Here is a 27,303-nt window from a genome sequence, read left to right as displayed (position 1 = left end):
AATCATTTAAAACAAAACAAAGCCTTTATGATACATTTTCCAAAGGCAACAAAAACAAACAGCCTGAAACACACAAAGGTTGGATGATTTTTTTGGATTTTGTCTACGTGTTTCAAGAATGTTCTTCATTAACGTTTACATCAAAATGTTTGTGAAAGACAAACACGTCATTTATTCCTTGAGATTAGTTTTAAACCAGACACATGACATCAGCGAGCCTCCTCTTCCTCTGACTCGTTCTTGAACAGGAAGTTTAAATGTTTTTCTTTTCAGACTCTGCTGTTTGCAGTAGCTGCTTTTTTGAGTCATGCATTTTCATGGCCTATGTCTGTTAACCAAATATCTCATCAACCGGTGGACAAACTTTAATGGAGCTCGGTCATTACTGAACGAATTGACTGACATTTGAAGTCAGCCTGATTCAAGATGACTCATTTAACGACTTATTGCTTCCTCAGCTCACATGTAAAAACAGAGAAAAAATGACAAACAGGACGTTTTTTGTTTGTGATTTATTGCTCATATAAATGCTTTCTAAACATTTTAGGGGTTTTTTTTGTTAAAAATAAAATCTATCAATAGTAATCATAAATAAAATCATCACAGGGACTTGAAACATGAAATCATATTGCACAATTAGAAGCCTCAACAAGAACCACAGAACACGAGTGTTGCTCAGTTTGTGTGCAGGAATGTTGGGAGGTTCTGGTTCTCCTCACAGGACAAAAAAATAAAATAAAACCTGAACTCTGTCATCGATACAATCTGGGTTTGTTTTTATTAAGTTCTGCTCTAGAAAATTAATGTCCAAACGGTGACGTTTCTGACTAGACTGTCATGATTCACACGAGAACAAAAACAAATTGTTGTCATTTTGCCCCGGCATTAATCTTGTGTCAGTGGAAGAAAAAAAAAAAAAACAACAACAAAAACAAAAAAACCTAATGTGTAGGACACGACCTTTAAAATTACAGTCCTGCTCCAGGTGTGGTAGGAGGAGTTTGAGATAAGTTAAACATCGGCTTTTACGATCGGTAGCCCCCATCGTTCATGGCACGTCTACAAAATGTCTCCACCTCCGTCCCAGCCTGTGATTGGTCCGCTGCACAAAGGCCAGAGAGACGAGCCGGTCTCGTGAAGCGACGCCGTGTGGCGTTGTGCTTTAGATGTTGTCCACGGCTCCTCTGAGCTCAGGACACACCTCCTTGAGCAGCATTTCCATCAGCACCTGTTGAAGACGGTGAGACACGGTTACTGGGGGGGATTAGGTGTCTGTGAGTCCGACCTGATGGACCGGTGTTCGGTGCTTTTCTTACATAGAGAAGGTGTTTGTTGGCGTTGGTCTCCTGTAGGACGTTAAAGATCTTGATGATTCCGAATCGGGCATTCTGCTGGCCGACTAGGTTTGCTAGTGCATCTGATTGAAAAACAAACAAACAAAGAAATACAAAAATTACAGAAACACTTTCCACATTGGTGAAGCTTAAAGGGACTGGTTCGGTCAAATAGTTATTAATAGTTAGTCACAGATCATGAAGGCTGGAGAAAAGGGCAGAAGTCTTCATCCAGGCTAGGCTAATGGTTATCCAAATGAGGACCCTTTTTATAACAACATATTGGTGTTAAAAACGCTACATTAGCCAATTTTAAACCTCGGCTTGTTTACATGACGTCGTTTGGAGTTTGTCCCATTTCTCTCCGGCCAAAGTCGCGTTACTAAACAAATGTGGGTCAGCTGAATCGATCGGTCCATTTGACCCCTGTGGGCCGGCCGATCACAGCTCGTTTTACAGCGACGTGGCAAGAATTTGCGCCTCCGTCTTGCTACACGACGTCCGTGCAGCACCTGGCCTCACGGACGAGGTGCCAGCATGTCAGCAGACGGTGGAGATTTGAGTAAAAGAAGTAAACTCAGCTGAAGGAGCCAGATGTTTTGCCATTAATGGTTGGAATTACTTTTTGTAATGTATGTGTACAGTGAATTGCATTGGAAAGTTTTGAACAGAAGCAAAAGACTCGAGCCGGCCACAAAAATGAGCCTGAAGGTTTGGAATGAACTTTGAATATCCGGGAATATACAAAGTGTTATTGCAACGGTATTCTGGTTCATTCTGCCTCTGGTGGGACTAGGATTTTAAAAATGGCCAGACTCTCTCTTTAAATGTACATCAGACAGCACCACCACCTTTCTGAAGTGGCGCAGGTCCTGTCTGCACATGTCGCCAACCTGGAATATTGTCAAGTAGTTTCTGCTGAGCCCGCTCCTTGGTCTCACTGCGCTCAGAATCCGTTCGGACCTTCCCATGTGGCGCCAAGGTCCCGTTAGGCCAAAAGGTGTCCCTGAACACGCTGATGTAGCACACCAGCATCTGCTCGCAGAAGATCCAGTTTACCGTGTCCCGGATCTGCCTGAAGTCAAGAAGATCACCCTGTTATAGTGGGTCACAGAAGTATTTACACCCATTTAGTTTCCTTAAAAACCCGCAATTTGATAGGATTTTTTCATTTGATTTGAATTAATAAATCGCCAAAATGGAGAACTTGTTTTAAACTAGAAGCTCTCAGAGAGCACAAACCTCCGCCAAGGCCACAGGGTCATTAAAACCAGCCAGGTTTTTGTGAACTTCATCTAAATCTGTTCATTAATTTTTGAGAAATCTTGCTGACAGACAAACCAGCTCTACCAAAAACATAACTTCCTTGGCAAAGTTAATTATTCTAAAAAAATATATACATAAAACTGAAATGTGGTGCATATGTAACTATTCCCCTCTTCCCAAAGTCATCCTCCGTGTCTCCACCTGCTGCAGCAGCTCCACCATCAGGTCTCTGTCTCTGTGGTCTTGGTCCATCTAACCTGGACTTTCTGTTCGTTCTTCAGGACCAAACTGCTGCAGCTCCTTCAGGTTGGACGGCTGCTGCTTGTGTCCAACAGAGATTCTCAGTTGGACTGAGGTCTGGACTTTGATTGGATCATCCAGGACCTTTAACTGGTTCTCCTTAAACCAGTGGAGTGTTCTTCAGCAGGGTTTAGGCTCATTGTCCTGCTGGAAGGTGGACTTCTGTCCCAGTCTCAGATCTCTGTATTTTGCTCCATCCATCTTTCCTTTAACTCTGACTAGTTTCTCAGTCCCTGCTGATGAAAAACATTTCCATATCATGATGCTGTCACCTCCATGCTTCACTGTAGGGATGGTGTTCTTCTAGTGGTCCTATGGACAGGTCCTCCCAGCTCCATCAGGGTTGTCTTTGTCCTCCTGGATGTTTCTCTGATTAATGTCCTCCTCCCCTCCTCTGTGGGTTCTGTTAGTCGACCCTCTCTTGGCAGGTTTGCTGTGGCAGCTTCATCTTTTTATTTGCTAATAATGGATTTAATGGAGCTCTGTGGGACGTTCAGAGTTCTGGGATAGTTTTTATAACCCAACCCTGATCTGTTCTTCTCCACAACTTAGTCTCTGAGCTGTGTGGAGAGTTCCTTGGTCTTCATGATGTCTCTCACTACTCCGAGGTGTTAGACTGGAGTTGGTTCTGGCAGCTGTCAGCGCAGGTAGATATAAACTGAGCTGATGTAAATAACTATGTGGCTTCTGAAGGTTATGGTAAACAAGGACCACTTTTCAGTTTTATTTATTTATTTGTTTTAGCATTTTGGAGTATTTAGTGTTGATCCACTACTTCTAATCAAATTTCAGGTTGTCAGATGACAAAGCACACTAAGGAGATACATCATTTTGCAACCAACCTTAGGTTTCAAAACCTTGAGTTCAGGGAAATAAACAGAGTATTAATGATTATAAAATAGAACTTTTTAACAACAAACAAACAGCTGGATAAGGAGGCAGACAGTGAACAGTAAACCACAAAGCAGAAACTGATCCAGTTTATTTTGGGTCAGTTTTGAAGAAAACAGTTAAGTGTTTAAATCCAATGAGCAGCTTGTGTTGACACTTTTACCTGCATTACAAAACAATAAAAACAATCTATTTCATGCTTGTTATTCACTCAAAACTGACTAAGTAAACAGCAAAACATCAAATCTCAGCACTTACTTGTTGATGGTTCGACCAAAAGTCACCTGGACCAAAGCGATGAGAGTCTTCCTCACCCACTTGAACACTGAGCAGGAACAGACAGAGAGCAGTTAGATAAATTCACCGTTTGCTTTGGCAGCTCCGCTGGCGAGCCGCTCACTTCCTCTGAGTTCGAAGATCTCTCCAATGAGCATGAAGCAGGGCTCAGCCAGGGCGTTTTTCCGACCGTCCGCTTCGTCGCCGTAATCGGACAGGTCGCTGTCATCGTCGCCGTCCTCCTGGGAACAGCGAGCGGCAGGCGCACCGTCAAAACATGGGACTCGGGCTACAAACCCAGCGCTTCTCTGCGTCACCGTCGGCCCTAAGTGCCTACCTCGGTGTGGGAGAAGAAATCTCCAGGTAACCTCTCCAGAAAGGAGGCCAGAGAGAAGGAAGATTTCTTCTGAATGGACATCACCTTCAAGCAAGCAAAACGATGAATAAACGACTACTCCTCCCAAATCTGAGAGAAACAAAAAAACCCGTCTTTGTTTAATGAGAACAAGGTGAAACAAACACATCGCGAGTCCTGAAGAAGAAGGGACACGTCTAAATTATAGTTAGAAAGAGAATTTTAAACTGTCTGAAGTTCTGTTCAGTGTTTTAACCCCAGATCATGTCAGAATAATGTCCTGTCAAAGTCACAACAGCCGTCCTGACTGACCTGGCATTTGACACGTTCATTCGTTTCTGCACAGTCACAGCTTAAGTTCAAGCATTCTGGGAACAAAGTGAAACGTTACATAAAGACCACAGTTATCCCAGCACAGCTGAAGTACATCACAACAAGCAGGAGAGAAAACACGAAGAACTACCACATCAGCTCAAACATTTCCAAACAGATGATTCCTTTAAAACATCTTTAAGAAGAGTCTTCAAACCATTCAGAGACCAACTCGTTCAGCTTCAAGCCTCTGCAGCTGATTCCAGGGCCTTAGTGCCAGAATGTGTACGAACATTAGATACAGGTAAGAAAATGAGACCATCAGAACGCAGAGAAGGACCTCCTGAGGACGTCTTAACCACACAGGAAGTGAGATCAGAGGGAACCAAAGCCAGGATGGCTTTCTGAATCAAATGATGCTGATGACAGAATGTGTGGGTGCATAAAGCCGGGCGTACAGAAACCCAAGGCTCCATCACACAGAGCCCAACATACGGAACCAAATAAATGATGTCTCCATCGTCCAGGATGGACACAAATGTGGCAGTAGTGCTGGGCTTTAGAGAAGAAAGTTGATGAATGGTGGAAGTTCAGGCAGCGTTCAAAGTTTCTTCTGAAACTTTCTAGTTTTTAAATATAATCTCACAGACGACTTGATTTAAATACAGACAGTGCAGACGAATTGTTCTTACTTTTAATCAAGTAAAGTGACAAAGAGTTGTTAATAAAACTGGAAAAAAAATCTAAGCTATTTCGGCTTAAGTCATAGTCGTTCTAGACACACACACACACACACACACACACACACACACACACACACACAACATAAAAGTGTTACAGCTGCGGTGGAGACAGTGAACCCAGATGGAGTGAAACAATGTTTTCTTCAGGTTCTTACTCTGACTGTTGCAAAGCTGCAGTTAAGTCTTTTTGACAAACTTAACCACGTAGGAAAGTGATATTTTGACATTTTATCTGATCCCAACACCCTTGTTGTGATGCTGCCAAGCTAAATGCTATTCCCTTGTGCTCCATTTTAGTTGTTGTACCATCAAACCTAACAAATAAGCAAACTCTCTCAACAACCGTCATAGGTGAGTCTAAATTAATCTGTGAGGGCCGTTACTCAGTCACAGACTGACTAACTCATATTAAGGTATGAGAACTTTGTTACCTTGAGGTATTCCGGCGACGGACTGAGAAACGCGTAGAGAGCCTCTGACTGACACAACCGCTCGTCCGTCAGCAGACGCTGCAACACAAACACACCCAGAACCAGGCTCATCGTCAGCAGCTGTCGTTAAACCCAGAGGGTGACAGAGCGGGCTGGTCTTCAACAAGGTTAGGATTCAGAATCACAGAGGCATGTCAGAGCAAAAATAAATACAGAAAATGTCACTGTTCCCCTGTGTTCGACGTGGCTCGATGGTGACGTTAACACAGATTTACTTCTAAATACAAAAAGACGACCCGACGAGCAGCGGCTGCTTCCTGTTCACCTGGAGGAAGGCATTGAGTTGGGTTTTACTCTTGTCCAGGAACTTCTGGTCGATGGATTTGAAGGGGAGTTTACTCAGTGATGGGAGCTGGAGTTTCTTCAGTGATGGGAAACACTGAGAAAGAGGGAAAACAACAAGTTGAAAAAACGATTTCAGTATCAAAACAAACAGCGTATACAACTTATTTTTCTATTAGATTTAACGACCTTCAGACTGAACGGTTTAATAAAGCTGACATTTCTTCAAACCGTCTCGTGTTTCTGCTCTCTGGGAAGTTTCATTTAAAGTGTGAAGTGTCAGCAGTGCTGTCGCTGCTGCAGCTCCACACAGTTTGCCCACATGTGGACGAGTTATAAACAGATTATATAAATGCCTGTACAGTAGGAAAACCTTGAGCAAAGATACCACATTATTACAGAATTAAAACAAAACTTTTTAAATAAAAATGTGTTTACTTTTGTTTAAAACAATCAACTACTGATTACTGCTGCTACCTAAATATGTCTTTAAACACTAATTATTAGATTTCCAGTTGTTTTAGCTGAACAAATAGTGATTATGTTGACAGTAAGCATCAGATATTTCATGTACTCATGACGCTGATTTATTTAAATTTATCTACTGTCATCCACTTCTGATATTTAGAAAATCAAGACTAAAAACTTAATTTAATCACAAGTGTGGAGAATTAATTTCAAATCAGTGTCAGTGAGAAACACCAAAGAACCAGCAGACTGTTTATTAGGTAATAATAGTTCTAAATAAACTTATTGTGCAGAATATTTCTCATTTTCTGTTGTCCTGCCTTTTGTAAAGCAGCTTCAGAGCTTGATATTACAAACCCAGTTTTTCCTCTTCAGGGACGAGGGGGGCCTTGAAGAGTGGGGCGTGAGCACCCAGACCTGAGGGCTTATGTCCACACCTGGCAGGTGACCACTTAAATGACACAGATTTGCGGGTAAAACGTGCTGCTTCCTGCTGCCAGACGGCCTTAGGAGAGCCAGAAGTCTTCTTGGATGTTGTTAGTTCTAATAAGAGGCTGTAGGATGCGTCTGCAGTCTTTGAGGAGAACTAAAGGCTGCTCAAAGTGGAGCGTCCCTGCTGAGGTTACCTGAGCAGGAAGTTAGTTACCAGCCAGGTCAGGTGAGAAGGAAAACTATGACCGGAAGCCAACAGGCTGAACTGAAACGAGCCTGCAGCAGCTCGTCTGTTTCACTACACGCTAGCTTCTTACCTCGGTGAGTTTACGGTGCAACATCTGGAACTCGGTGAGTTTCCTCTGGACGCACCAGCGACTGTTGGCGGCTTCTTCTCCCTCTGCCAGGCTAACACACACGCTGTAACAAGCTACAGTCTCACCACCTTCCTCTGCAGTCTGAAACACACACACACACACACACACACACACACACTGAGTGGAACATTAGCCGTGTTAGCTGTACTTCATCTGCTGCTAATGCACGGTTCTTGGGGCCACGAAGTCGTCCCACCATTGTGCTGATGAGTCCCACAGAAGGAGAAAGGAGAATGAACCCGGCACACCAATTATCTCGGTTAAAGTGCTGTGCGCAGAAAGTGCTTTATTATGCGAACCGTGCAATTTGCCTCCACAATCTGTTTTTTCCCCCCTCGCGTACAACAGTTTCTGTAGCTGATCTACGTCAGCGCTCATGCTATTCATGCCTATCAGTTATCCTTTGTCAGGTTTGTTTGTTTGTTTTTGATCCATCCAGTTACCTCAGCGGTGGTAATGTTTGCCCTCCAGTGGCCCAGGTTTTCACACCACCAGTCGGTCCTCGTTATATGCTGCTGAAGTTCACTGTGCTCTTTTTCCATGGCTCCTATTTCTTCTTTTAGTTTGCTCACTATCTATAAACATACACAAGAGACGTTTCACTCAGCCAGCACATTATGCTCAGGAGAACTGCAGTTAAGAACGTGTCGAAGTGACCCCAGGCCTGTTCTCCGGCCCATTTGTTACCTTTTTGTCTGGTTTGGGTGCGTTCTGGATGGAGCCCAGAGCCTGGCGCTTGTACTCCAGCTTGTCAAAAAGTTGGCAGAGTTTTGTAGCAGCATAGCTGGCCTGCTCGTTAATTCCTTTAGTGCCCTCGTCGCACACGTCCTCGCCAGCATCTAGACCCTGGCACTGCACACAGACGCAACACCGAGAAACATTTTTAACGACAATAATAGAAAACACCAAAACAGAAAATAAGAGTGGAAAATGTGTATGCAACATTGTTTTATTTAGACACAGGTGCTCAGCTGACCCCTTCTCCTTTTTCTTCTGGGCTACACTGTGGTTGGCTGTGAGCCTCGTCTCGTCTCATCAGCCTGTCATAGAGGTCAGAAACCAGGAAGGAGGGGTAATAACGTTCCCTCATCGTCTCTGTCACCTGGAGAACATTTGAGAACAGCAGACATAAGGGGAAGGGGAGGATTTGTACAAACTTCAACATGTTGTCCAACTAGAAAAGAACATTTCTGTGCAACGTTTTTGTCGCTACGTCTGCATCTGACAAATACTGACTGCTGACAGTCAGGAAGACGGGTTCAGATTGTCAGGAAATTGTATCTCCGGTGAATTTCTAAGCACAGAAATGTCCCAAATAAGCCCTCTTTAGAAGTTAAACGATGTTTGAGTTGGTTTTGCGATTCATTCATCTGAATTAAAACAGAAAGGCAAAAAAATGCAGCTCTGTTTTTGATTAAGGACCCCTTCAGACTTAATGAAGACACCGCTATGATGTCAACGATCAGCTAGAACAAGGGTGGTCTTGGTGAGGGCTTCAGGGACAAATTCAAAATGCAATGAGGTCCCCATTATGTTTGATACAATAGAACAAAGAAGGTCTTGGGCAGCACAAAACCTCTGAGGTGAGGATGTGATGGCAGGCCTGGCCATGCCTCGGTCAGACAAGGTCATAGAAACAACATGGCGCTAATGTGATACCCACAGCTGTAGCGTTGTGCTGGTGTGGCAGGATCTTCTGGTGTGTGAGCTGCTTCCTGATGCAGAGTCGTGTCCGGGCAGACATGTAGAGTATGGTGAAAATGGAGAACCAACAATCTAGCCTCGTTCTAACGCACACACAGGTATCTTACAGCCAACGAGCCACATCATAAGCTACCCCCATACAGCCAGAGGGAGGCCAATCAATAAATAAATAAAATTATAAATCAAATATAAATCCTTCAGCATGTCAATCCAATATGTCTGCTTTAATTACAAAACCAGCTTTCGCAGTGCTTTTATTTTGAAGGTGAGCGGGTGTTTACATCAGCAGCCTCCAGTGTGCTCGCTAGCAGCAGAGTCTCTGAACTGGTCTGAGGTGTGTGTGTGAGAGATCTGAGTCCCCATCATGTCAGCATATGGTAGAAACACGATGACTGATACAGGATATGGAGGTTTTAACAAGATTTGGGCTTCTAAGTGTTCATTAACCGAAATCAATGGCAAACCAGCGAGCTCAGATTGTGGAGAACATTAGAATACACACATGGAGAAATACAGAGCAGAACGCCCAAAATGAAAACAATGATTCTTTTTATACAGATTTACACATCCAGGAACGGCGCAGTCAAGACTACCTTTGTAATATCTCACAATAACCAAAAACAGTTGGCTCTCTGTGGGGGAGTTTGTCAAGGAGTATTTGTTGGAGGATTCTTGTGTTCATGTGTCCTGAGAAAAAAAGAAAAACGGAGAGGGAACCTTCCACACATGAGAAGGCAGCAAAACCAGATTCAGATCCTCTCACCGGCAGCTGACCTGCATCTACCTCAGGCATGAAACATGACTTTAGTGCACATGTTCAAACGAAAGAAAAAGATTTCTTCTAATTGAGACAAAAAAAAACGCAAAATTAACTATTTTATGTTAATTTAACTCTGGTGTTTGATATACTACAAAAACTGGCATTTTTTTTTCACAAATGTTTTATGAGTGTTCATTAATTATATTAAAGGGAGGCAGGTGGAACAGTGAGGCTACAAGGAGCAGAGGTCACAAAGGTGCCTCTAACCCTAATTCAAGGACTTAGGGTCGACTGTCCAGGAAAACAGGGAGTTTGGTAAAGAGGTGAAGAAGAGAGTCCAGGCAGGATGGAGTGGATGGAGAAAAGTTTCAGGAGTGATTTGTGACAAAAGAGTGGCAGCAAAGGTCAAAGGAAAAGTTTACAAGGCAGTGGTGAGACCAGCTATGTTGTATGGTTTGGAGACAGTGGGACGGACAAAAAGACAGGAGACAGAACAGGAAGTGGCAGAGCTGAAGATGTTGAGGTTCTCCTTGGGAGGGACAAGGATGGACAGGATTAGGAATGATGTCATCAGAGGTCCAGCACAGGTTGAAGGACTGGGAGATAAAGTTAGAGAGGCCAGACTGAGACGGTTTGGACATGTGCAGAGGAGGGACAGTGGGTATATTGGTAGAAGGATGTTAGAGATGCAGCTGAGAAAGACAAAGAGGAGACATATGGATGCAGTTAGAGAGGACATGGACATAGTTGGAGTGAGGACAGAGGACACAGGAGACAGCGTTAGATGGAGGAGGATGACTCGCTGTGGTGAAACCTGAAAAGGGAACAGTCGAAAGAAGAAGAAAGGCTGAACACAAAATTTTAATTCACATTAGAGCTTGTTGAGACTTTTACTGTCCTCTTAAAGTGTCTACTCTTAGCCGCTAATAAAATTCAGATTTATAGCAAATTATAACATTTATATTTGGCAGAATTAACTTTTGCCTGTTGGGTCAGTCCTCTGCAAAGTTCTCTGTTCCATATGTTGCCCTTTAGACAAAATAGCTGCCCACCACAGGTTAGTAGGTTGTCGAGAGCATAACGGGGACCTAAACATAACACAACAAACCCTTCACACGTTACCAAATGATTCAAAGAGTTTGTAAATCCCACCAGCATTTACCTGCTCCTGTAGTCGGACAAAAACCTGAGTTCCTCTGTTTCCCACCAGACTCTGCTGGATCTCCTTAAGGAGAATCTTTTCCACAGGAATTTCTTTGCTCTCCACAAAGAACTTCTGGTAGATTTCCCCAACGATTTGGGGCACCTCATTCTGTCAAACAAACGTTAAACACATACCTCTTTATAGATGCGTTTCCACCGCTTTTAGGTACAAAACAATGTGTAACATTTCACATGAAAATTAAAATTCAGCTGTAAGAATGTATGTAGAAACCACACAGTACAAAAAACTAATCTTAGACTGAAGAAACTCTTCAACACACTAAAAAGTGAAAACCAGGAGATTTTAAAAAGGGTATTACACCTCTAAAACTGGCCTGGATACAATATTAAACAAAATGTTAGTTTCTCAGAGATCCTTTTAATGCTTTTTGTTTTAAAATGTTAATTAAGCACCGTTGAGGAGAAACCCCCAGTGCATCCTGAATACCTTATTGGCAGTTTTCAGCGTTTCCACCAGTTCCCAGAAGCTTATCAGGGCTCTCTTATCGACTCTCTCCATGTAAACTCTAAAATGTTCCCTGTAGCCTGGATGACACAGAATGTCATCGAACTGGAGGATCTGAATGAAAGGACGAGAAAACAAAGAATCACGTTTCATTTCGTTCACACCAAGCAGAATTGTCCGTACATGTTGTAAACCATTTGACACACAAGTCTTTCCAGAGGTTTCCTTTCCTCCAAACTCAAAATGACTCCCGGCACATTCTGAGTTTTACCTTCTGACTCTGAGGCTCTTCGCCGTCATCAGCTCCTCCGTCCTCGTTGTTTTCGTAGTTGGGTCCGCCGAGCAGGCGGATCCGTTTCTCACATTGTTTCTTAGCAACAGTCAGCTGATTGATGTATCGTTTCATATCCCTGGCCCTCAGCAGGTCCGCCTTCATGGCCGCAGACTCTCTACCTTTTCGCTCTGAAAGAGAGGGAACGGTAGCTGATGCTCAGCAACACAGTCAGCTCAAGCGAATCCACTCGACTGTCCGGAAGAAGTTACTCTAGACTGCTGATCAGGTCTCCAAGGACTTTGGCAGGTGGAATTATTGACTACTGGTCAACATGTGAATGGGGAAAATAAGTATTTCATATCCTGCTGATTTTGACAGCTTGCCCACTTACAAAAAAATACCGGTTTGTTTCGGGAGGTTTAATTATTTTAATGGAGAGAGATCAAATATGAACTAAAACTCCAGCAAAAACAAATTGCATAAAAGGTAAAATTGTATTTTCTTGTCAGTGAGTGACATAAGTAATTGATCCCCTACAACCCAGCCTGACTTCTGGCTCCCACAGATTGATTATGTGCCCATGTGGCACACGGATTACAATCAATCAGTCAATCACAGGACACTCCTGACCTTAGCCCATTACGTGTATAAAGCACACCTGTCCCCAGAATCGATTTCTTCAAATTCCAACCTCTCCACCACCATGGCCAAGACCCAAAGAAACGTTTAACGGACGTCAGGGACAAGATAGTAGATCTGCACAAGGCTGGAATGAGCTCCAAGATTATCAGGAAGAAGTTTAGTGAGAAGGTAACGGCTGTCGGTGCGATTATTCAGAAATAATAAATTACAAATCAGTCTCCTTTGGTCTGGACCTCCATGCAAGGTCTTAACTCACGGGGTGAGGATTATCACAAGAAAGGTGAGAGATCAGCCCAGAAGTACACAGGAAGAAGATGATAATGACCTGAAGGCAGTTTGGACCACAGTCACAGAGAACACCAGTGGTTACAAACTACACCATAACAGACTGAAACCTTGCAGCAACTCCAATGTCCCCCTGTCCAAGAAAGCATACGTACAGCCCTGTCTTAAGTCATTAGACAGATGGGACCAGACCAAACAGACATTTTACTGATCCTAGAGGAAAATCCAAACAGATCCAGCAGAATTACAACATTACAATAGTAATCAACACGTTCATAAAATACACTGACACATCAACCTGATCCTCCGTCTTTGGGGGAAGAGAAAAGCTGAGTAAGACTCAAAGAACACCAGTTAAGCACAGAAGTGGAAATATTTTGGTTAAGGGGCTAATAGACAAGTCCATGTACCGTCCAATCTTAGACAAGAACCTTCTTCATTGAAGATGAGTCATGGATGGATATTTCAGCTTGACAATGATCTAAAAAAATACCAACAAGACAACAAAGGAGTGGCTAAAGAAGAAGCCCGTTAAGGTCATGGATTAGCCTAGCCAGCCTCCAGATTTGGTAGCTTGAATTAAGAAATCTGAGGGATCTTTAGAGTTCCTGAGAAGAGCAGTGGGCAAAAATCTCCTCCTGAGATGTGAGCAAACCTGGTGACCAGCTATAAAAATGAGTTATCACTGTGCTGCCAACAAAGGTTTCTCTACCAAGTCGTGTTTTTTTTAAGATCAAAGACTTATTTCACTCAATGATTTGCAAAACAATTTTTTACTTTTCTGTTGCAGATTTTTTCTGGATTTCTTTAGTTGACATTCAGCCTCTTTCCCCTAAAGCGAAGCTACTGTTAGAGACAGTGAATTTCTTTATATACAAACTTTCAAAATCAGCAGGAGAACAAGTCATTTTTTCTCCTCATGCAGATGTCGATCTTTCAGTGTATTTGTGAGTATATTTACTGGATAGTTGGACCAGTCCTCATTGGCCTGGCAAAAACAGAAATAAATAAATAAATAAATAAATGTGAACTCCCTCACTTCACTCAACAGTTGTAGGAGGTTTAAATGGTTTAGAAGGCAATAAAATTAACAATATCATCAATGAAGCACAACATCTGACATGACCACTGAGAGACTGACAAATGACAACAGGATGTCATAATAACCCTCATTAATGCTAACATGTTAGCAGACAGATTAGGGACAACGCAGTGGTCTGGTTACTGAGATGCCTCAATGGGACCCTTCTGTAGCATCGCGCATCAAACCCAAACGGGTCGTGATGGGTTTAGTGAAATTCAGTTTGAATGGGACGAAAGCAGGTAAACACTGACAGAGAAAACAAAACATGAGCTCTCGGATTCTTCTGATCCACAGCCAGGTCAAAGATTACCAGCCGTGGGGAGATATTTATACAATAATATACTGAACAAAAGTCAACCCTTTTTTTTTTTTTCAGCACTTCAGACATTTTTTTATATATATATTTTCACAAGTACTGCCTGAAATGTGAAGCTCAGATATCTGACCTAACCCTACACTAATGCCCCTTTTACACGGACCCTAACGGTCCCGACTCCACTTTACTCGGCTCGCTTTGCGAGCGTTTACATCTGCATTTTTTCGAGGCTGGCCCTGCTTCTTTGGTCCCTGCTTCAGAGTAGGGCCAGCCGGGCAGGCCCTGCTTCGTGGACGGCGCAAGCTTAGCTCCTGTTCACTCATTGGTCTGGGGTGTGACCAGATGCAAGCATAAAGAGCGAAGGTAGGAATATAAACAACAGCGTTAGCTTACCCTGCAACGTTTATGCCGTCTGCCCCCCAGCTGAAGGCGCTGTAAAGCGGATAACAGCTGTCCTACTCCGCGCAACAATCGCAGCATCTAGAGCATTTCTTCCACTGCGCCTCTCTTCCTGAAGTCTCAGGAGAATCCCCATAAGTTTAAAAAACAGCAACAACACAGGGCCAACGTTGTCCATAGCGCTTCTGTTGTTTACACAACTTGCGCTAAGTTTCGGTAGTGCCCCTCTCGCGCCACAGCCCCGCTCCCCGCAACATGAGGAGGCGTTCCTCTGCTACCAACCAAACTGGCCGGTGTGAACGCGATGCATTCTTTATCGAGCTGAACCGAGTAGAGCCGAGTAGAGTGGGACATCTGAATTAGGGACCATGTAAAAGAGGCATAAATTCTCAAATCAGAGGACTTTACGTATCTGGGAGTCCTGTTCAGTAGTGATGACAGGATGGAGCAGGAGATGAGATGACCAACGTACCACGGCTTCGTCTACAGTAATGAGGACATTCCTGCAATCTGTCGTGGTAATGAAAGAGCTGAACCAAAAGGCAGCTCTCAATTTGCTGCTTCATTTGGGTTCCAATCCTCACCTATAGATTATGGGGTATGGATCATGACCTAAAGAACAAGATCCAGGATACAAGTGGCTGAAATGAGCTTCATTTGTAGGGTGGCTGGGCTCAGCCTTAGCGTTCAAGTGAAGAGCTCCGTCATCCAGGGAGCTCGAAGTCGAGCCGCTGCTCCTCTGCATCAAAAGGAGTCAGTTGATGCATTGGATTAGGATGTTTCCTGGACACTCCACCCTGAAGGTTTTCCCAGGCACATCCCTTTGGGAGGAGACCCCAAGAAAGACCCAGAACCTCCTGGAGGGAATATATCTCCTTTCTGGTCTGGGAACACCTCAGAAGGAGATGGAGAATATCACAGGGGAAGAAATGTCTGGATTTCCCTCTGGTAGGTGGGTGGACATTACAGAATGCATTTTCAACAGCTGTAGCTTTATTTATCATGATTATCTCCCCAGTACATTTAAGTAGAGTCTGATAAGATACACAGAGCACTTATCTTTCCTACATATTGTCACCAAATCCGCTACTGCTTTGCTTCATCTTCTTTTAGCTGCAGCACTTTAATCAACATTTATTTCTAACCATGCTTATAATTAACCTGATTGTCGAGCTCGGATCGGGACAGTTTCAGATCTCTGCCCTCAGTTCCAGTGACAAAACATGCAGCAGACTATGATTCGCAACTATTGCTGATTTTGTTTCGGCATTATAAGTAAGTAAGCAAAGAACTGAAGAACTGACAGCTGGAGAGAATTTATTTTTGAACCATAATTATGGTGTCAAGTAACTCAGACAGTCTGGCAATCTGGATCTCTCTGAAGAGCAGCGTCACGTTCCTCCTTTCTCTTGTTACCTCTAAGGCAAATGCAGGGCACATAATGAACAGACATCATCTTCACAGGCATGTTATAGCATTGGCTTCTGGCTCCAAGTGGTTCCCTTTGGGTCATTGTGACAAAACCACGACTAATCATGTTACCTTGCAGTGTTCAACCTCAACACCTTTGTTTTTATTTGCTTATTCTAATCATTTCAGTTTAGTGCTGTCTTTACCTTTCTGCTTCTTGAGCTGAGGCAGGCTGCTGATGGTGGTGGCGTGAATGATTTCTACCACTATCTGATACCTGGAAAGACATGTGGAGAGGGAAAAAAAGGCTTCAGATGAAGAAAGATAATCGTTATAGGCAGGCCTACGATAAATAAACAGCCAAGTGAAATCAATAAAGCAAAAAATACGATAAGAAAATACACAACTCGCTGTACTGAATATTACAAAAATGCGAGCGTTCTTGCTTTCAGAATTATTAAAATATGTCAGCAATAAGTCGGCGCGTAGCCAGACTAATGAGGCAGTATAGCAGTATGATATCCATCCCCCCATTTAGACTGAGCAATTTTCTGCAGAGACACGCTTGTTCCCATAGTAACCCCATAACAGCGAAAGAACTCTTTGTGGTTAACGCTGTCTGGTTAACAAGTCTGCAGAGTTTATGCACACAGCATGGCGTGTTTTAGTAAAGTCTGCGCAGGTACAGAGTGTTCTCGGTCTAATGAGGCCGCGTGGGGGTGGGGACGGGCGCGTGTGCCGCTGCTGCCATGCCTGAGTTGTTTGAGGAAATTGACATCAGAAGAAGTTGATATCAGTTTGATGAAGTCTTCATAAGAGGCAGCGTAGGTGTAGGCTTTTTTCTGCTGCTCAGCCTGCTGCTCCCGCTGCTCCAGCTGAGACAGCAGCATCCTGTTGATGGAGTCCGGATCACTGAGCACCTCCACCAAAGGCTTCAACACTGGAGCACAAACACACAATATAAAGACAGCGATAGAGCTTACTGCTCCGCAGAAACCCGTCGATGTCAGCGAATGCAGTTATGATGTGAAAAATAAACAATATGAAAACATAATACAGTCCAAGGGTGTTGTAGCATCATGAAGAATACTATAATACAATAATCAAATGATATGGAAATAAAATAATTGTACATGCAATTTACTGACCAGGTAAAGTGAATTCTGCTACATTTTAGGTCTTAAAAACGGCTAAAATTGAGAGAAATATAGACCTATGGATAACTATCACATACATGTTGCGCCATACTCAACTCTTCCCCCACACTTACTAAAAGCTGGAAAGGAAGAACAGAAAATGACATACTTTATACTTTTAAGAGTTCGTAAGAACCACAAGCTGCCCTTCCCTTATTTATAAAGTTAAGACCAAAAAATTTATTATTTTACAAGTTGGCATCCTGCTTTAACCTTCATGGAAATGAAACGAGACCGCCGACAGCAAACAAAGTCAAAACCAGGAGCTCTTAATCAGCGATCAGACTGAGCTGCAGAAAATACAGAGTGATTCTGAAACTGGAATCAGTTATTATGCTTAAAAAAAAGGAATCAAAGTTTTTATTGACAAAATTGAACACAAAATTACCATCATTAAGTCCTGTTCGGGTATTCAAAAAAGCAACGTCCTTTATTTTAGAATTAGTTTGGTTAGTTTCGGTTCTAAAGGTGTCAAAGTTAAAAGTCCAGTTGATGTGTAAAACTAAACGGATCAAAGAATCGAGATTAAATCAAAATTGGGTTGGGTAAAAGGTGAATTAAATTAATAAAATGTAGACTAACAGTTCTGACTAAATGGCGCCCTCAGCTCAGCTCTGTTTTTGTAAGAAACATCACAGCTTGCATTAACAAGCTTTTATTTTTTTAAGAGTTCTGCCGATTTCTAATGGAGTCGATGCAGTTTAATTATCCGTTTCCATGGTGAATCGCAGCAAAACAGCTCCGCGGATAATAGCTCTTTTTCTGGTCATTACTGACAAAAGTGCTCATTTCAGACTGAACATAATCAGGGTTTCTGACTCAGAATCCATCTTTACCCTCAGAGGTTTTTAAACCTGCTTTTCACATCAAACCTCTCGGAGACGACGGCCCGGGATCATTACAAATAAATAAATAAATAAACATACAAACAAAAAAAAAAAAGTGGTACAGCACCCCCATGTCTGTGTGTTTGTTTGTCTGTCAGCAAAATATCTCATAGAGCTGTGGACAGATCTTTAGAAAACTCTCAGAAAGTGATCAGTGAATTAGACGAACATCAACAACTGATTGAGTTTTGGAGCCAACCTAATTCAAGATGCCAGCCACAGGTAACTGACATTAGTCAACAGAGAAATGCCTGTTGGTTTTACAGACACTGAGCTGAAGTCTGATGCGGAGGTAGCTGAGAGTCATCTCCAAGCACAGGCACATTTTTTGCGAGATCTCACAATATCACGACTAATGTTCTTTTAAAGGTTTGACGAAAATCCTACAGTTCTGTTTCTTCTCATTTTAGGGTGATCTTGGTGTAAAACTCAGCCATTTTCCTACAGAAACTCAAAGGATTTTAATGATTTTTGAGGGTTTCATCACAAAATGTTCAACTTAGACTGTGATAATGTCACACTCTGAACTTTTAAACTTCCCTAAACTTTTACCGACTTGTTTTACTCAAACAAACTACCCACGTCTTATTACGTTTATGCGTCAAAACGTTGGCATTTTGTCAGCTTAAATTACTACTAAAGGAAGTCCCAAAATACTATAGAGCTTTACAGAAGACAGCTGATGTATGATGAGTTTCTGGAAGCGGCTGGATTCGTTCCCCTCAAAATTTCTTCAGACATTTCCCTGTTTATCCAAATGCTTTCACTACAATCCAATCCAAGTCTCGGCACATGTGCAGGTACCTTTGGTGGTGATAACTTCTGTGAGGCAGCAGCGTAGTGTGTGTGACTTGGCATCCTTTTGTGGCAGGAGACACAGCAGCAGGATTCTTGCTACACAGCGGAGGAAAGCCATCTCTGAGTCTGGGCTGACCAAACCGGGATGGAGGGGAAACGGCCGAGCAACCTCCTCTGGTCTTTGGGTGCAGATGATAAAACACGGAGAGATTAGGACAGCAGAGCAAACCTGATGTCAGATTATAGCATCTAATATACAGCGTTGCCATCACCTCTTTGTCTCCGGCTTTTAAACGTGACAGAAGACAAGCTGCTGCTGCAGTGTTCCTAAACGCAGACGTCTCTGTAGTGCGATCGAATTTTAAAGCTCCCCTGACTTGTCAGGATGACAAAACCAGATGATGTGAATCACTACTCTGTCTGTCCGCCCTAACTACGTGTGCGCCGCTGAAGGAAGCGAGCGTGAGGAATTTTCCTTGCCATTTACCCTGCACCAAATTGCAGTGATTTCACTCCATCAGTGCGCACGAAATGACGGGGCTGGGTTCGAACACCGGTGGGCATGGAAATGACTTCGGCGGCAAATCAAAAGCGGAATGCTGTCATTGTGATAAACAACGGTGAGTCATACCCCGGAGGGAAGAAAGCTGTGGTCGGGAGGTGCGAGGACGAACACTGCAACACATTATCTTGCCGAGTTTCCCCTCGTTTGTCACAACAAATACAACGGGACGGCGAGGCTGAACGCATTCAGTTGCAGCCAATTCTGCGGCCGCTGTGTTTGTCATACCTTGCGGATGCAGCCTTGAGGTCAGTGAAGTGCGAGTGAAGGATCCGGACGCTGTCGTAACACACCACGTTGACGAGGTCGATATCGGCAAGTCTGGACCTGAGCTGCCCGATCATCTGCCACCAGTCTTCCAGCAGCATGGCGTACAGCTGGCCTTCATCACGGCTCAGGGGGACGTACCACGACAGGATGTAGTCTCTGTAGGCAAAGTCGAACACTGCAGAAAGGAGGGACAAGCAGTCTTTGCTCAAAATCTGAAAATGACCCAAACAGAAGGCTGTAGAGATAAGACTAAGGCAACTCTATTATTTCACAATTTATTCTGTGTAAAGAAATGTTTTTGAAATTCAGAGCCTTGGAAGAATGCTTATCGCCCACCGCCTTTCATGTTAGTCTTAGAAGATTATTTTATGTTGAGAAATAGTGGAACTGCAGCCGATTTGGTCAAACCTTAAAAATAAATATAAACAACCCAACGCTCAGAATATATGTTGTGATTGAATCTCAGCTACTGCCACTTAAAATTCACTGAGTTCTGGCCATTCTTGTGCTGGTTGAAGTTGATTGGCTGTGGCAGCCATCTTGAAATGGATTGACCCCAAACGTTAATCAGCTGTAGATGCCCATCCAATGAATACTTTCTGAAAGGTTCATTAAAACCTGTGCAGATACAAACAAAACAAATGCCTTTCAGCCGGTCGATTATTAAAGATTTAAAGATGTGGTCAGAACTACGGAGGCATAAAAAGTAGTATTTAAGATTTCTTTTTTTTTCCTCCTTTACTGGATTTAACTATCCTCTAAACAGATTTAACAAATCCTGTTTGTTTTCTCAAAAGCCAGGCGTAGTCGAGGTGAGATATAAAAGGAAACAGGTCGACAGTCCATCCCAGCGACGACTCAGAAAGAAGACAAAAACAGACAACCTCGCACGCTGACATGACGAAACCTGAGAAACTGAGGCTCACAGGGATAACACACATCTTACTAAGCCAGGCCACAAAAAAGGTTGCAATCTAAATAAAAATTGCATTAAGAGGTCATTAATGATTAAAAGGGGAACTTTTTGTCCAAAAGTAAAGAGAACCATGTCAGACTGCCACTCCTACTCTAATGTTACCTGTTGTGCTGCTTTAAAGAAGTCTGACTAAACCTGCTCTCTCACTGAGTGAGACTTCAGACCAATTTATTTAAAGATGTGGGTCAGTTTATTTGATTGAAAATGAAATATGATCAGAATAAGCTCATTCGATGTAACTGCACATTAGAATTAGTCACAATTTTATGTGCAGAGGACGGCACGTTTTAGCATAAATTTACTGGAGTCAGTAGTTGCAGAAAGACATCTTATCTCTCCGCTAGTCTCCCATGTGGTTGTGACCGTCTTCTCTTTGCCTAGGGACATAAAGAAGGAGGTGAACCGGAGCATCTACAGCCTGTAGGCGGTAATGAATCGATCCACAGACAGACCCTGTGATGCTGAATGTGATCGGAGAGAACAAACGGAGACGCACAGATGGCTGGACGGGCGACTTATCTGCCAGTGAAGTAATTGTTACAAAGCTAAAGAATTATTGTGCTTTGGTTGGCGTAAAGCAGCACAATAAATAACAGTGCCATCAGTAAAAAATGAAACACTGAATGTGCTACATTATAATCCAAACAGTTCATAGAAACAATGAAAAGTCATGGACCCAAAATCCATCCTTGGGGTACACCTTTATTTATTATAAGGGAGATAGATGAAGTTTAGCCCTTCCGTTTGAACACGCTGAGATCTGTTAAAGTAATTTTCAAAGCAACCAACTGATTGTTTTGATAGTCCAATGTTATTAAGCCTCTGTATCATCATATTATGATCAACAGTATCAAAGGTTTTTTGACAGATCCATAAAATGAATTTTCCTAAAACCAAGAATTTGACAAAATGTTATTTAAAACTCTTTCAGATGGTGATTTCTGTCTGGTCGCCTCCTTTGTACAAAGGGAGCACATAAGCAGATGTCCGTATTCAAGGAATTTCACTGGCTATAATTTTGTCAATAACTACTGAAGTCAACTCTGTCTAGCTGTTAGCAAATCGTCCCATGAATCGCTGGATAGATTTTAATGGAATTTTTGGAAAGTAACCATTGGATGTATATCTGGAGTCAATCCAGATCAAGATGGCCACCATTAAATGGCACACATATAAATGTGAGTGGGGTTACGTATCACCTTAGAAAATGCAAAAATGATTATAATTCAGTCAGTTTTACAAATATTGAGCTAAACGGGTGTGGCTGTAGCTGAGAGTCATCCACAACACACACTCTGAGCGACAACTTGCGATATCGTATGAGGTTACGTGTAATGTCATTTTCAGGTTTGAACAAAATGGCTACAGCTCAGACTCTCTTCATAAAATAATCGGAGTTTAAAACTCTGCCACAAACGATGGCAGGCAATATGTGTTCATTAATTGAATTAATGGATTTGCTTTACTTTCCAGTTGAAACATTTTGCTTGTTTTATCACCCAACATCTCCAGCTACAAGAAAAATAAACTATTCAGAGGATCGAAAACGAACTGAAAAGGCTTCTAGATGTTTTTATTTGTATTTTAAAACTACATTTACAGGAACCGTTCTTGACATTTTAAATTCTAGATCCCTCCAAAGATGCATTTCTCAGAAATTAAGCTCTGTGAACGGTCTGAATGTGTTACAGGACAGGACAGAAACACAGGCAGACATCAGGTCCTGATTCTGAACCCAACCATATCGTTACCTGCTGACCACAGGTTTAACACCTGTCATAAAGGAGGAGCAAATCCACTCATTGTAGAGTGCAAGTGTCTGTGTAACTCTGAATAAATCCTGAGGCCATCTGCTAACTGGCAGCAACACTGATCCACTGACTGAGCGAACGTGTCTTATGATCGAGACGTCCACTGGTGGAACAAGTGGGAGGGATCAGTGAGGTCATGCTGACAGACAGAAGCTGAGCTCCCTCAGTCAGCAGTTTTCCCAGAAACAGAAGTTTCACTCGTTTTTCCTCTCACAATCCGAACCATTACAGGATGAAATGTATTCTAGTGCTGCAAACTAAAGAGACAAGACACTCGCTGAAAATCAAACCAATCCTGCTTTCTGACAGTGGTGTGGCCATTACATTCCCGAATCGCAGTTCTCTGAACAGGCCAGCTCTGCTGCGTGACGTGAAAAGGAGAACCATTTTTAAATCTGCCATCAATTAAAGCCGTGAGCATTATACAATCAAACATATCATTTTTCCTTTTATAAAACTGAACAAAACATCATGGGAATATTGCCTCCAATGAGCACTTTGTGTGCGCCGTGTGATTGGTTTGTTTCTTCGCACGCCAACTCAAAAGGCTGAACAGATTTGCATGAAGGTCTGGCCACACAGCAGACATCGCGTGTATCAGGAGTGATTATCATTAAATGCCCATAAGGGTTGGAGTGTTGGGTTGAACTCGTGACAATATGTTCAATGTCTGCTTCTATTACTTTTAATATTACTGGAGAGCAGGGGTGGGCAATCCTGGTCCTGGAGGGCCACTATCCTGCATGTTTTCCTTGTTTCTCTGCTCCAACACCTGATTCAGAGATTAAATCACCTCTTCATGTTCTGCAGAAGCCTGTTAATCACCTATTGATTCAAATCAGGTGTGTTGGAGCAGAGAAACAAGTAAAACATGCAGGATGGTGGCCCTGGAGGACCAGGATTGCTTGCTCTTAATCTTCTGTTTCAGTCAAGATTATCACTACAGCCCCCACAGCTTTGTAAAGACCTAAACAAAAAATACATCAAGAATCCTGTAGTATGCTGTGACTTTTGGTAGCTGTACGTCGTGTGGTGCAGACAAAAGGCACAAAAAACTGCAAAACATTGTCCACGTAAACAACAACAGGATTTTGTTAAAACCAGCAGTCTTCAGAGCAGCATTTGTTCCATTTTCAGCTGTTGTGGTTCTTAGTCTCACTGCACTGAGTCAATGGAGCCAAACACATAAAACGACCTGTTCCCCTCCTCGCCTGAAGGTGGCGCTGCACCAAGAACTACTGAAGGAAACAACACGAAAACCATCTGAAGACACTGAGCGCAACTTCCTTCTTCTGGAAAAGGAAACAAAAAAGGAGTGGTGTTAAATGTTAGCAGTTTTAGGATTTCCTTTACCTTCTCTTCATTCCACGTCTGACCTCAAGCCATTTCTCTCCCTATAGTGGTAGAAACACTCGTTTGTTTTGGTTGTATTTACCCAGAAGGCCCTGTGCTGTAGTCTGCTTCCTGCTTTTGGAGTGGTTTCCAGTCCGCTTGTGTTCACATACGCATTCGAACCGCGCCAGAGTTCATTTCAACTGAACAGAGACTGAGGTTTTTAGGCGGACCAGAGTTCACTTTTTTGGTCCACATCAGAGTTCGATTGAGCTTTCACACCTCCCCAAATGAACCAAACTTTGTAGGCAAACAAACTAGAGCTCAATTAAGGCAGACTAAACAACTTCCTGCATGGAATTTAGGGCAGTAGCTGCATTAGCACCTTTCAAAATTTCTTTAAAAAAAAATATTTTACTTAAAATGCAAACATCCCCTAACATTTAAGAACCAGATTCAAATGAAATTGCCTAACTTCTTGGAAAATTTGTGTTTACCCTTTGTAATGGATAGTGAACCATTTAAATTTATAAAGTTGCCTAAATTATTCAAATTTATTATTCAAACTATTTATTGTAAATTATTTGGATGATGTTGCAGATTGTTTAATAATATTTGTTTGTTTTGAGCCAGCCATTTGCACTTTGTAAAGTTGTTGTTTTTTTTTGTTATGTACCTCAAGGGCTGCCGTAGCTAAGAGGGCAGGCCTATAAAAGCTGGCAAATCATTGTACTAATGAATGACTTGACTTAGTTGTTGGTGTGTTGTAAGTTTATGTTTATATTCTAATATTTGTATATCTGTTTAGTTTTCACGGTGATTACGGTGACTGATGGTCCACATCAAAAGAAAAATAAACAAACCTAGAAAATCACCCGTCGAGACCGCGCAAATTAATTCAAGTGCTGGGGAGCTGCTACACCCTTAATATAAGTTTTAAGCTTTAAGAAGTCCAAGTTTGGCTTTCAAAGGTTCTCGAGAATCTGAACATCATGAAATATAATCAATACATCCCCTCCTAATTGCTCATATGTTTCCTTCCAAGTGATATAATAAAATCTCAGGAAACTATTGGGACTCAGCAGTATCTATTACATGTCTGCTTCAAATAACCCAGATGGATACAGAGAGCAAAGGTGACTCATTACCTTCTTTCAGAGTTTTGTCCACATTGTGTGACACGACCACTCGTCTGCTTTGGCTCAACTCCTGAGCTGGCACCAAAAAATGACCCTGAGGAACAACAACAGCAAAACCACCAGATCAAGAGCGTGAACATCCTGAAATATCATCAATGAGTCCTACCTCAGATGGGGGAGAGAAACAGAACACAAAAAGAAAACAATATAATGAGGGAAAATGGGGGGGCATCGACAAAAGGCGAGGGGAGAGAGAAAGAGAGAGACGCCTGAAAGCTGCGATCCTGACAGACGAGGCGGCTCAAATTTGTCACGGCTCAGGAGGCATGTCAGGCAGACGAATGTTTGTGACAGCCTCGCTCCAACGTCAGCGCCCAGCAGCCAAACGAGGCGGCCGACGTGCCGAGGGAAGCCACGGTCGGTTTTCAAAAGGAATAAATGACCGTCCACTCTGTGTGTGTGTGTGTGTGAGATAGGAGTTTAAAGCCAGATGGTTATCAATAATAGATCAAGACAGAGGAAGCGAGAAGCGTGAGAGGAAACATGAGTGGGCAGAACAGAGTCCTCGCATTCCCAGAGTGAATGCATATCGCCCGCCGCCCCTCACGCCAGAGTTTTAGACTGAGATCATCTTATATTGATTAATGACAGAGCTGTTTATTTTTTTGTCAAAACCTCGAAAATAACGTTATGCGCGATTGTCACGCTCAATAAAACATGTTGGGAATGACTCTCAGCTACTACCAATATCAGTAAATTTAACTGCGTTATAGACTTTTTGTGTTGGCCAATGTTGATTAGCTGTGGACAGATGTACAGTAAGTGTCCAGTGCTTGATTAGATATTTTGCTAACAGACAAAGATGAGCTGACTCCAACAGTCTAAGCTAAAGATCTCAGGCGCTTAATAGCATTTGAAGTATGTGTTATGAGTGACTGTTTGCTACTCCCACACCAAATGTTAGCACAATATCTGCAAAACTAAATGAGTGGACAACATTTTTTTTTTGTCCTTTTGAGGTCAGTTGGCTGTGGCAGCCATGTTCAATCGGGTTGCCTCCAAAAGTTAATCAGTTGTAGATGCACATCTAGTAATTGCTCTCCACGAGCTCACGGCTGCCTACCATGAGCCTGCTGAAGAAGTCCAGCCGCTGAGGTGACTGCCTCCTGTTCCGGCTGAAGCAGCTGACTTTCAGCGGGCTCTTCCGCACCAGCAGAACGAAGCTCCCGGCCAGGAAACACAGCAAGGCGAAGGAAACATAGATGAACAGCTTCAGGAAGAAGGAGGTGAGAGTCAGGCCTCCCCAGACCAGCTGGAACGCCACCGCCGCCACCACGCCCAGGCAGAAAGCCGGGACGAAGCGGACGGAGGAGCCGCCAGTGGAGTCGGACATAAGGGGCTCCCCCTCTCCTCCGGAGCTGCTACTCTCTCCAGCCAGCGGAGCAGTGGTGGTCGTCGAAGGGGTGGGCATGCTGCGACCCCACCATCCATATATGTGTCACCACTTGTTGGGCTGCAACGCTCGCGTCGACTACAGCAGGAAGAGGCATCCCCGCGCTGACATCTCATCGAGCCGCGCCGCCTATGCTGTCCTCGCCGCCGGCATCGGCCTGGACGACAACCGCCGGGCGCTGACCGAGCTCCGCGGGCTCACTCATCCGCGACGCGACGCTCCAGACGAGAACGCTCGAATTCGCGTTGGCAGCGGGGAGTGCAGACGGAAGGACCCGGGGCGACGATGGAGGGAGAAGGAGCGACAGCCACCGTCACCTTGGAGACAAATAAAAGTAGCTTAGCAACTGTTGCTACCTAGCTGTCTGGGCTAGCAAGAACTCAGCCTAAACGCGCGATGTAAGGTATATTACTTTTTTCTGAAACGCATGCAAAGTCACTAACTTTCAAGCTAAATAATGTAGTATATACTAATAAATAAATAATTTGGAACTGTTCGTTCACTGAGCTGACTGTCAGGTTGCTAGCTAGCTTGATAGCTTAGTAACCAGTCGTTCAGTAATTTAACATCTGCTAGCTTTAATGTGTTAGCCACCCACCTATTGGTAAAAAAATATGTTCGACAACAACATTGCAGTAACATATGTACCGGAGCACTTCCAATGGTCACACAAACGTGTCATAAATGTGGCCACAAATCGCACGAGTTTCGAGAAATCCAAACACGCAAATGTTATTTTCCTTGAGCTCCAGCTGACTGATACGAAGAATCCCTCTAAGCGTGAAAGGTTGTCAGCCAATGAGCGGTGG

The 27,303-nt window shown here is 43.1% G+C and overlaps 1 protein-coding gene across 2 annotated transcripts; it reads right to left on the bottom strand.

Annotated features, from left to right (window-relative positions):
* Positions 1-493: 493 nt before the first annotated feature.
* Positions 494-27,303, bottom strand: snx25 (sorting nexin 25). Of its 2 annotated transcripts, none has more exons than XM_017423120.3 (22): positions 27,143-27,303; positions 26,165-26,811; positions 25,051-25,135; positions 19,742-19,958; positions 18,958-19,130; positions 16,824-17,010; positions 16,277-16,347; positions 11,932-12,122; positions 11,643-11,774; positions 11,154-11,303; positions 8,504-8,629; positions 8,215-8,379; positions 7,971-8,102; positions 7,468-7,608; positions 6,234-6,347; positions 5,909-5,986; positions 4,405-4,488; positions 4,192-4,309; positions 4,050-4,116; positions 2,228-2,409; positions 1,317-1,417; positions 494-1,228 (listed from the first exon to the last, which is right to left on the bottom strand). In XM_017423120.3, exons 2-22 carry the CDS (start codon positions 26,510-26,512, stop codon positions 1,163-1,165), a joined length of 2,928 nt encoding a protein of 975 aa, XP_017278609.1. In that variant the 5' UTR covers positions 26,513-26,811; positions 27,143-27,303; the 3' UTR covers positions 494-1,162. The 2 variants fall into 2 exon arrangements, with proteins under 2 accessions (XP_017278609.1, XP_017278608.1); XM_017423119.3 differs by having other exon boundaries at positions 27,093-27,299.

This window comes from Kryptolebias marmoratus, linkage group LG9, assembly GCF_001649575.2.
Source record: "Kryptolebias marmoratus isolate JLee-2015 linkage group LG9, ASM164957v2, whole genome shotgun sequence".
Taxonomy (NCBI): domain Eukaryota; kingdom Metazoa; phylum Chordata; class Actinopteri; order Cyprinodontiformes; family Rivulidae; genus Kryptolebias; species Kryptolebias marmoratus.
The sequence above is the reverse complement of the archived record's forward strand: the minus strand, read 5'-3'. Positions and strand labels throughout refer to the sequence as shown.

Bases quoted from the DNA above. Each gene is read 5' to 3' on its own strand.
- snx25 (XM_017423120.3), bottom strand. From the start codon at position 26,512: ATGCCCACCCCTTCGACGACCACCACTGCTCCGCTGGCTGGAGAGAGT. The intron at 11,775-11,931 runs GTAAAACTCAGA...CCTTTCATTCAG, and splicing joins AAGAGCCTCAGAGTCAGAAG to ATCCTCCAGTTCGATGACAT. The intron at 4,117-4,191 runs GTGAGCGGCTCG...GTTCCTGCTCAG, and splicing joins GATCTTCGAACTCAGAGGAA to TGTTCAAGTGGGTGAGGAAG.